This window comes from Rhea americana, unplaced genomic scaffold, assembly GCF_003343005.1.
Source record: "Rhea americana isolate MKP2758 unplaced genomic scaffold, rheAme1 scaffold_51, whole genome shotgun sequence".
Classification (NCBI taxonomy): domain Eukaryota; kingdom Metazoa; phylum Chordata; class Aves; order Rheiformes; family Rheidae; genus Rhea; species Rhea americana.
In genome coordinates this window covers 2,439,360-2,450,372 of record NW_028186657.1, presented here as the reverse complement: position 1 = coordinate 2,450,372, position 11,013 = coordinate 2,439,360, and the positions used below count along the sequence as shown (strand labels likewise).

Sequence of the window (11,013 nt, the reverse complement as noted above, 5' to 3'; positions counted from 1 at the left end):
GGGGCTGTGCATCAGTGAGAGATCAGCTTTCTAACTCCTCCAGGACCAAAGGGACCTGCTTGCACTTGGCATGGCAGGACCCTTACTTACAGCATTTCACAGAAAGCAGGGCTGCTTTTGACATGGCCCCATGTGCAGTTCAAGGAAAAAAAAAAGACTCAAGCAGGACAGCATAATGCTATATCACTTTTCCTGACTGAGGTCTGCAAAAAGCTCAGATGATCTCTGCTGTTTGCAGCTCGGGTCTCATCCATGTACTTTTCTTGCTGCTGATCTAATTGTTTCCCTTTATGGAAGCAATGCACAACCCAGACAGTTAAATTGTGATAGCTCCAAGCTACCACATAACTGTACTACTAAATGGGCACTTACTCTGTCCTGCGAAGACCTGGCACACTCACAAATGCAATCACAGCTGCTCTACCAACTTCCTGCAGGGAGAATGGGTTAATACAGCACAGTGGTGTGTAGACATTATCAGTAACTCTGAACGGAAAGATGCAGTGGATAGATTTCTTTTTCCTGTGTTTTAATGGACGTGTGCATGTGCAAATGCGAAAGGGAATTTCACTTCATTTCCATCTAAATCTCTCTTGGATATGCAAACTATAAGCCATGTATGAACTTCAGAGAACTGCACAGGTGGCAGGAGGCAGGCTGGCTTCTGCCCAGTCTTCATTTCCTTCCCCGCTCTCTTGAGACCTGGCGCAATGAAGTGGCTGCACAGCTGCAGAGCTGATGGGGCATGCTGACGTCCCCAGGAACACAGCTGGACAAGCAGGGACCTGTTCAGCGGGGAGCTCTGTGGGGGCTCACACAAACAGCTTTGTCTTCAAACTGAATTTTAGGCTGATTGGCTAAACACAGCTCAACAGGGTCTTGTTTGCATAGCTATGTTGGGGCCAGCCAGTGGGTGCAATGTATTTCTGTAATGGCTAATTTTTTTCACCCGTCTGCACCTTGAAAACTGTGGCCCACAGTGGGCAACAGCCTTTTCTGGGCCTGTTCTGTGTTTTCATTCAGTCTGAGGTGCTAGGATATGCTTCAGGCTCTGCAGAACTTTGCAGCAGGAATGAGCAAATTATGCATGACTCTGCTGCTGGCTGTGCCCTGTGAGGCCGTGGTGGGGTGCTGAAATGGCTGTGGTGCAGGTGGAGAGCTGAGACATGAGGAGAGTGTTTGGCCCACAGTTACCCACTCCTGCTCCTTCGCTGCCAGGAAACAGGAGATCACAGTGCAGGACAGCGAGGCCCCTCGCCCGAGTTAGCGGTGGAGGCAGCTGGTGGTTATCCTGGGTCTGGTAGCGGCGTTGGGGAGGAGCTGTCAAACTGGCCAGGCGGAGACTCCTCCCTGCGCTAACGTGGCATCCCATCGGGCTTATGTAACCCAGGCCAGGGCCAGTGCCACATGGACCATCCTCTGGCCATCCAAGGAACCTCCTCCTGTGTCGACTGGGCTTCCTCTTCCTCCCTACAGCACACAGAGGCACCCAGGCTGGAGGGGGAGACACAGAGAATGAATAGACCCAAGTGGCACAAACGCTCTTCTTTGCATCACTGCAGGGTGTTTTGCCTGGCAGGAGAAGCTCGTAACAGTGCTGCAGGATGGAGGGAAGGTGGTAAAGAGTTTGCCAGCATGGCCTGCTTCGAATTGGTGAAGGGGCTAGAGTTGAAGCTCAATGTCTCTGTGCTCCGCGACTCTCTTCTTAGGCCCACATCTGTAAAATGCAGCAAGAGGCAGGTCAGGGCCGGCACTGGTGGCTGTGCTAGAAGGGTGAACTGCCGAGAGTGATTTATGGGAGCCATGAGACTGTTTACACAGCAGCTGGGAGCCAAAGTTGCCACTTAGGATGCAAGTGGGGTCAAGTGTTGGCTGTGCAGTGGGGCCAGCTCCCTCCCCATGCATGCCCCAAGATCATTCCACAGAGGACCGTGCAGGGCACTTCGCCCACTGGCAACCCGGGCATTTTCAGGAGGGAGGTGGTCCCTGGAGTGAGCAGAGGCTTCCACAGCTCCAACAGTGAGACCACAGCACTGCAGGGCTTGGCTCAGGAGATGCATTGCTGTCAGTGCTCCCTCTGCTCTGGCCGGCAGGTCCCAGCACCCTCAGCTTCAGCAACACATGAGATATCTCCAAAAACAGTGGGGGTGGCCAGAGGAAACATGGCATTGTTTGGAGCTAGACCGGGATGTCCAGGTGTATGGAGAAAGCCTCTGAGAAGTGCAGAGAGAAGCAGCAGTAGCAAAGAAAGGCTGAAGCTGAGACTGTCATTGGAGATGCCACTGGGTGCTGGGAAGATGGCATATTGCCATGCCAGACCTGATAGCACCAGTGCTCTGCAGTGCAGACAGGCTGAGACAAGCTGCAGCAGATTGTAAACCTTCACCATCAATGGGGCAAGCTAAACGTCCTGTCCCCCCTCTTTTTTTTTTGGTGCGTGTGGGGGCCTTAGGAAGGTGACTCTCCCATAGGTCTTGCAGTCTGGAGGACAGCTGAAGGCCAACGTCTATAAGCCAGCTGTGCAGCACTGACCTGGACTCCTGTGAGCACCACGAGTTGAGCTCTGCTCAGTGGAGACGTCAGAACCCTCTTCTCTATCATTAGCAGTTGGTTGGACAGGTCTGTGGAGGGATAATGGCAAGTGACCACGGAGACTTCTCTCTTTTGGCTTGGAGTTTGGCATGTGCATACCTAGACTTCCCTGAGCTCTCCCCGGGAACTTGACTAGTGCAGGAGGAATGCTGCTCCATAGCCCTGTAAACAGCTTTGAGTTTGTCATAATTGTGGCTACCAGGCAGCAGCCTGGCCCTCTAAACACCGTACCTGTGTTAGCCATTGGGCATCATTGGCAGTGCTGAAGGGCTCTCTGTCTGCTGTATTCAGGAGCCCTCTCTGAGCCCAAGATGTGCTGGTTTCTGGTGTGTCTTATTAAAGCATTGGCTTCTGTTGATTCCTYTCGGGTATGGAAGGGTTTATAAGCCCCTGCTTGCTAAAATATCTTCTTCATTCTTGTTTTCCTCCATCCAAAATGGCCTTCTGCTGTATAGGACTGGTCTTCCTTTCATGCTGCCCTCTGCATATGAAGAGCACTGCTAGGCATGGCAGAGGGGGCAGGGTCCCGCACAGAGATCTCCACCTAAGACCCTCTGGCAGGAGGGTGGAAGCTGAGCTCATGCCATGTCCCAACTTCCAGCTCTAAAGAGCATCCTCTTGGGCAGCAGGACCACAGGGAGGGATTCTGTCCCCAGCGCCTCACACTGTGGGTCAGGCTTGTTTCTTCTGCCCAAGCAGTATGGAGTGCCTGAGCCATCAGAACCTTTGGCTATCAGGCATTCAGGAAAGACCAAGCCCTTGCAAAGCAGCCAGGGTCTTACAGACATTGCAATGTCCTCTGTGCACAGTCTCTGCCTCTAGGAAGATGTTGTTTTCCAAATAAACTTGTTTTCCCGTCTCTAGCGTGAGACGGTTCTGCACAGCTTGTTTGCTGAGGCTCTTTCACTCTCCTTCTTCCTCCAAACATAACACTGGCAGCTCAGAGTGTCTACTTGCTCTTAGCAAGCATGTAATTCCCTGACCCCAGCTCATTGCATGCCCAGGCTTTGAAACTCGGGGTTTTTTGGGCTTGGAGGCATGATCTGAGAGGTCCTTGGGGTTGGGTTCTTAATGCCATCTTCCACATGTACACGCACCGTCCTCTCCTTTGGGCTGGACTCTGTCATGTTTCTGCACACTGAATATCACTGAACCTCAAAGCATCTTCCAAGGCAAACAAGCCCCTTGGGAGAAGCCCAGGAAAAGCCATGGATGGCAGCGAGGGAGGAAATGGATAGATTCACCAGTACTTTTCCACCCTCTTTCCCCCGCCCCCCAGAAAACAACCGTCCAGAAGGAAAGAGCCAGTGACCTCAGTTTCAGGTCCTGGCAAATGCAGGGAGCGTTCTCAGTAGCCTCCAGAGCAAATAAAGGAGAGGAGAAGGGACAGTGTGTACCGAGAGGGAGCGGACAGCTGCGGCCGGCCACAGGAAATGGGCTTTGCCGCCCCCACCTACAGGCTCCTCTGCACATAGGGCCTCTATCCCAGCAAAGCAGCCATCACCTGGAGGTGTCTCCATGGGTCCCAGCTCTCCAATGGCCTCAGGAAGCTGTCCTCTGCACCCACGTGCCTATTTCATACGGGCCCTGCCAGGCAGAGAGGAGGGCACCCCACTGCTTACAGGGTGAACCAGGCTCCAAGTGAAGCACTGAGATTTGCAAGAGGRTTTCAGCCTCCATGTGGCCTGACTACGCTAAATTAGCATGGAGCTAGGCCAGCCTGATTCGTGCCCTGGCAGCACAGCCTTGTCGCAGTTTTATGCCCAGGAAGAGCAGCCTTTAACGGGGAGGAAGAGAAAAGAGTCACTGGCAAATGAGATATTCACTCGTGTTTGCTGGAAGAACAAGGCATGTTCTCTAACTCTGGTCAGAGAAGACATAAGAAATTCTTTCTATCCTAGTGAAGCTATCCATCCATCCATCTGTCTCTTTCCATCCATACCATCCATTCCTCCTTGCAGCCCAGCTAGGAGGGACCCAGAAAGCTCTGACGCCCCTTCCATCTCCTCACTCCTGCTCAAGGAGCCAAGGCAGGTGGAGGAGAGGAGGGCGAGCAGGAAGGCTGGGRGAGCAGAAACCTTGGCAGGCAAAGAGATGCCTTTGGAGGTGTGAGATAGTCTAGGGGGAGGGGAGGCGGTTTGCTGCCGGAAGAGAGCAGAAGGAGCCCTCCTCTCACTGTCATGCATGGGATGTTGCTGGCATATTAAGTGGACAGCTGAGCTCTTCTTTCCCCTTGCACAGAGGGGCTCAATCCTGCCAAACAGGAACTGAGGGGAACAAGGGCAGGGTTATTTCACCAGCTGGGACTCTGCTTCTGGCTTGAATCGTAGCCCGTGTTAGCTGGGCTTCCCGCGCTGCCTCTTTTACTCATTCTAGGGAGCATTTCAGCTCATGAAACAGCTGCAGGTCTGGAAGGTGCAAAGTCCCTCCTGGAGCCCATCTTCTGTACAGTGCCTCCTGGCAGGACAACCCAGAGGCATCTTGACTCCCTTGATGCCAGCTTGGGGGTCCTCAGGTCCAGGCAGGAAAGGCAAAAATTATAGTAAAGATTTCAATATTTTGGAGTGCYAACACTGGGCTCCTGGGCCCCGCCACCTCTAGTGATGGCTCTGCATGTGTCTGGGTGGGATGGGTTTTTCTGTGCACTTATTAAAGGAAATAATTCTGAAGTGCTCCCAGTCTCTGTATTCTCTCTCTTTCCTTCCTGCACTTTGATTTTTCTTCTAATTGACAAATAAAATGGTAGAGAGCTTTATTTCCTGYACCTGGCACTAGTATCAGGGGTTTTAAAAGTGCAAAGTACCTTTTCGTCCAAAATGACTTACATGCAGGAAAGGCACGTTGCCTTTTTGACACAATTTTTTCAGTGCATCAAGGAATCTAAACCCCCCACATTCCAATTTTGGGATTTGCATGGAAAGCAATATTCAGCTTAAAGTTTTGGCTAGAAAAGCCAGCATRTGGGGCTGTAATATCAAACAGACAAGGCAGGAAATGAAGAAAATGCCCTTTTCTACGTGTCTCATTGCTAGCTGTGAACTCTGCCTAGAGCTGAGCAGTATATGGTGGTCCAAAGACCTCATCCTCATCTCTCTTTTTCCTCTCCTCTATTCAGGGTTTGCTGAAAGATGAGGGTCTGGATCTTCTTCCTGCTCTGCCTAGCAGGCAGAACCCTGGCGGCGCCGGTAAGTGTGGGAGTCAAAAGGACAGATCTCTGCTATCAGGCTGCYCATTGGCCACTTCTGATGAGAACTTTCTTTTGCAATAAGTAAACCCGGGAGCCCTTGTGGGAGCATTTCACCTTCTTGCATGCTTCCCAAGGACAAAATGGCTGCCCCATCCACAAGTGCTGTTAGGAACAGGGGGTGGAGGGGGAGAGGAAACTTGAGGGTGGCCCTGCTGCCTCTTCTACATTGGCGCATTGCCCACCTTGGGACCATGCTTCTCATGAACCATGGCTCATAGCCCTTTTCCTCTGCAGCAGGAGGCTCTTCCTGATGAGACGGAGGTCATCGAAGATCCAACCACAGAGGTAGGCAGCTCTGTTCCTCGCTGCCCGTCCCTGGCGGGAAAAACGGGGCCACAGTGGGTCTCCCCACATCCCCACCTGAGCAGTCCCTCCATCTCCACCAGGCTGCAAAGCTACCCTGCATGCAAACTGATTAAATAAACCTCAAGGGCTTGGAAGCCTTTCATTTCAGTGCTCACTGCTGTGCTACAGACAGTCCTCACAGAGGCAAATTATTATTTTATTTCTTGGGTATCTTGCTCCAAGCATTGGTGTCTGCTGGGAACCTCTCCACTTCCCGCCAGCTCTCCCAAAGCAGCTCTGAAGTGTGGAGGAGGAGAGAAAGCACTGGGCTGCACTGCCGCAGGGAAGGGGGCCACTGGGGCTGAGCCTGCCCCATGCCCCATTGAACACTCTGGCTTCTCCAACAGGAGCCCGTGGGAGTGAACCCTGTCCAGGTGGAGGTGGGCGAGTTCGAGGAACCCACTGAGGATGTAGAAGAGATCGTTGCAGAGAGTGAGTCATTTCCCTCCCCTGAACCTTCAGCTTAGTGAGTCGTTTTCCTCCCCCTTGGACCTCCAGTTTTCACCCCTCTGGGAGGCCGAGACACCATCCYCCCTGCCCCCAGGGCCTTTAGCCATCCCAAACAGTGAGGGACTCCCTCAAGAAGGGCTGCAGCACAAGGATGATGTCAAACTAGAAGCATGTTTGAAAGATGGGAAGGTGCATGACCTCTTTCCTGCACTAGATTCTCCATAACCCTTTTTTGAAACAGGAAGGCCATTACATTGTGTGGCAACAGAAAGGAGACCAGAAATAGCCCAGGGGCTACTGGGGGCTTCAGAAACTTTCACATCTTCCCAGTGCAGGGAGAGGAGCTTGGGGCAGTCCCCATTGAATATTTTCTGTCCCTGCGGGATAAGGCCAGCTGGTGGGAGGTGAGGACAGGGCAGGCTCTAACTGTGCTTCCCGCCCTCCTCAGATCCCTGCCAGAACCATCACTGCAAGCATGGCAAGGTGTGTGAGCTGGATGACAACAACTCACCCATGTGCGTGTGCCAGGACCCCTCCAGCTGCCCAGCCACCGCTGGCATGTTCGAGAAGGTGAGGGGAGAGACCACATGGTGGATGAGAGCAGGCAGGAACCCCCATGCAAGGCACTACTGGATCCTGCAAGGCACTGCAAGATGGGGAATATGGTTAGGGTCGGGGTGGCAGGTCCCCATCTGGTCTCTGCCAGTGATACCTAAAGATCTGTTGTCCACCTGGTGACCCTCAGAGACTGAGGTAGCTGTCCCATTTGGAAGCTTTCCCCACTGACCCCAAAGTGGGGCTGGGCTTTGCTCACTCTCACGCTGCATCCCCCCATCCTGTGCAGGTCTGCGGTACTGATAATAAGACCTACGACTCCTCCTGCCATTTCTTTGCCACCAAGTGCACCTTGGAGGGAACCAAGAAAGGACACAAACTGCACCTGGACTACATTGGACCTTGCAAATGTAAGTGCAGGTGCTCCCTTAGACAAGGGTGCTCCTAACCTGAGCCCATCCCCTTTCAGAGCCATGGCCTGGACTTGCCTATGGGCTGAAGGATACCCTAAGTCTCAGCCAAGTTTTCMAGGCTGGCCTCCATGAACAAATTGCAACTAAGTGTACCCTCAGAGAAGGCTCAGGAACACAACTGAGACTCAGACCCAAACTCACAGAAAAGCCATGGGGATCACTGTACCAGAGAACAGGCTTTGAAGAAGGATGAAGCATGGTCCTAGAGCTCTAGTTCCCACTCTCCATGCCTGCCCCATAAGCAGCCCCTAGAGGCATCATCCCAGGCCATGGGGCCAGCCCCAAGGACTCAAATATCCGACTCTGTGCCAGGGAAGGAGGGCAGCAGGTTTCAGATGAGCCACAGAGACTTCTTATTTTGTTTTTGAGCACCTAGTTTGCAGTCAATGTCCCTGAGGATGCTTCAAGTCAGCCGAGATAGAAATTCATTTCCAAGTACTTGGTTTTGGGGAACAGAGAGGATTTAACTTGGGAGTGAGAAATAAGTAGCTCAAAATAAAGAGACAGTGAAGGTTCAGGCAGATTCAAGGCTGAGATGGGAGGGTGCTGGGCTTGTGTATCTGGGTGCTGTGCTGATCACCGTATGCTGGCTTCAGTCATCCCTGCCTGCCTGGACACAGAGCTGACTGAGTTCCCCCTGCGCATGCGGGACTGGCTCAAGAACGTGCTGATCACCCTGTATGAGCGTGATGAGGACAACAACCTTCTGACTGAGAAGCAGAAGCTCAAGGTGAGCAGCTAGGGTGGGAGGGAACCTGAGAATTCATTCCAACAGACCCCAGCACATAGAATCACAGAATGGTTGAGGTTGGAAGGGACCTCTGGAGATCACCTAGCCCAAACCCCTCCCCCCGCCCCGAGGAGCCCATGTACACGTGTGCTTGTGCAGCTCCTGCAGAGAGAGYCATTGTCACCCACAAACACCAAACCAGCCCCATTCCTACAGGCCATCTCCATCCTCCCRGAGAGCTCTCCCTCATACCCATCCAGAATAACCCCTGGGTACCCATGTAAAGCCCCTCCTGAGCTCCTGCATGCCTCACCTAACCCTGGCTGACAAGGTCTTCTTGGTACCTCCTATGACAGGTGAAGAAGATCCATGAGAATGAGAAACGCCTGGAAGCTGGTGACCATGCTGTGGAGCTGCTGGCCCGTGACTTTGAGAAGAACTACAACATGTACATCTTCCCCGTGCACTGGCAGTTTGGCCAGCTGGACCAGCACCCCATCGATGGGTGAGTGTGTCTGCACAGCAGGATGGGGGCAYCTAGTGGGACCCCCTCCTGCCTGAGGACAAGGATGATTCATTTGTGGCAGAAGTCAAGGCAGGCCAGAGATAAGACAGAGGCTGATGGCAGAGGTGCAGGTAAAGCTCAGCTGAGGAACAGCACCTGCACACAGCAGGCGTGGCCAAGGTGGATCTGCCTGGGATGGAGGCAGTTTTGACTTCTGTGAAAATCTCTTCTACAGAAAGAGGGGACACCCCTGGCCCCAGCTGCTCCCATCACCCTTGGGTGCAGTTCTTGTCTTCTCAGATTTACTATCACATGATAGTTTCCTAAAATATCTTACTCCAAAAGCACTGGAGTAATTTTGACAGCTGAAATAGCAGGTGTTGGCTTAGCCATGTGGTGAATACAGGTGCCTGAGTGACCACAAGTTGGCTGGCGGAGTGGGGCAGCGGTGAGGACCCTCAGCTGCTGGCTCTGTTGCCACTTGCCCAGACAGATGCAAAAGGAGACACTAGTCCCTAGTCTTCATTGCACCCAGTGACAGACACTGGGAAGGCACTGGAAGAGCAGCTCACACTGGAGGGAGGGATTGAGGAGGCTCTCTCAGAGTGGGGCTTGGGCACGTGCAGCCAGCAGAGCTCCTTTCRCGGGGAGGTGGTTATGGAGCATGCACCAACGGTGCTGGTTGCTGTGGCAGGTACCTGTCCCACACCGAGCTGGCCCCTCTCCGCGCCCCCCTCATCCCCATGGAGCACTGCACCACCCGCTTCTTTGAGGCCTGTGACCTGGACAACGACAAGTACATCGCCCTGGAGGAGTGGGCCAGCTGCTTCGGCATTAAGGAGCGTAAGTACCTGCCAGCCCCAGGGAGAGAATGGGGGTGGAGGAGACACCCCAAAACACTCTGAAGCTCCCAACTGGGCTGAAGCAGTGTGTTACAGCCAYTCCTGGGGAGGGAAGAGCAGGGAGGACTGGAGGGGGATTGCAGGAGCTGTGGGGCACCAGCAGAGGCAGATCCTCTGCTTGTGTCTGGCTCCCAGGCTGAATTTGGCTCCTAACCTCATTTCTCTCTTCCTTCCACAGAGGATATAGACAAGGATCTTGTGATCTAAAGCTCCAGCTTTCCTCTCTGCTGCCAGTTTTGTCTTGTTTTAACCTTCCCACTTCCTACAGTTTTTAAACCTCTTTTATTTCATTTTGTTTTTCCCTGGGAACAAGGTGCTAATATAGATCTAAACATATATAGTAACGGTGCTAAGAGAAATAACAGTCCTCCTTAATAGCCTAATCTATTACCACTAAATTACTCACTCGGCTATTTCCACATGCTCTAATCAGTCCTTTCTCCCCGATGTCTTTACAATTGACTGACCCTGTTCCTTTCCTAAATATCTGCTCCGTCTCCATATCCACTCTTGGATAGACTTCTGCTAACTTCTTACTAACAGCACATTCTTCGGACACTTCAGTGTAGGCACAAAGGCATCGCAGCTGATTTACCGCCCTGAGTTACAGACCGCAACCAAGGGAAGGCAGGCCCCGAGGATGTTGGAAGTTTGGGCTTTTCGAGCAGAGCGGCTGCCAGTGACTTTGTGGACTGCTGGATTTCGGCGTGTGGAGGGGGGGGGGATGGAGAGGGGGTGAGACAGGTAGAGGAGAGCCAGAGTGGCAGGATTTTGGGGTTACTTTTCTTAATTATTATTATTTCCAGGGCTTGAATTTAACAATCATTGGGCGTGAAAAAGAACTTGGTTGACCAAACAAATGAATGGGACAATGCACAAAAATTCRAACAAATAAAATGAAACACATGCCATCCTGTAAAATTCCCTCTAAAAATAAAGGTTTGAAAATGCTCTGTGCTTTACCATTACTCAATGATTGTGCTGCTGTTGTGTTTTCTGTGCTGCAAAGGGAGACTCAGTGTTGACACACGTTCCTCCGGGGTGTTCGTGGCTGGCCTTGCTATTGCAATTCTGCTGTAGCTAAGATAAAGCTCTTGGCTTCCTGAAATCAAGTTGCCCTTGAGCACTTCCACTTCTCCCTTAGTTGTTCTTAAATTCCAGCCCTGTTCTCCCAGGGAAGCTGTGCTAGGTTTGGAAGGGACATTTCTGCTTAG

At 52.4% G+C, this 11,013-nt stretch overlaps 1 protein-coding gene across 1 annotated transcript in view; it reads left to right on the top strand.

Annotated features, from left to right (window-relative positions):
* SPARC (secreted protein acidic and cysteine rich) overlaps positions 1 to 10,772 on the top strand; it is a 12,329-nt gene extending 1,557 nt beyond the window's left edge. The window contains exons 2-10 of the mRNA XM_085317918.1: positions 5,708 to 5,777; positions 6,074 to 6,124; positions 6,532 to 6,616; positions 7,083 to 7,204; positions 7,479 to 7,599; positions 8,259 to 8,392; positions 8,749 to 8,897; positions 9,592 to 9,740; positions 9,978 to 10,772. Of these exons, the coding sequence (XP_085174044.1) occupies positions 5,721 to 5,777; positions 6,074 to 6,124; positions 6,532 to 6,616; positions 7,083 to 7,204; positions 7,479 to 7,599; positions 8,259 to 8,392; positions 8,749 to 8,897; positions 9,592 to 9,740; positions 9,978 to 10,006 (897 nt within the window). The 5' untranslated portion in view covers positions 5,708 to 5,720 and the 3' untranslated portion in view covers positions 10,007 to 10,772. The remainder of the gene's footprint in view (positions 1 to 5,707; positions 5,778 to 6,073; positions 6,125 to 6,531; positions 6,617 to 7,082; positions 7,205 to 7,478; positions 7,600 to 8,258; positions 8,393 to 8,748; positions 8,898 to 9,591; positions 9,741 to 9,977) is intronic.
* Positions 10,773 to 11,013: the final 241 nt, after the last annotated feature.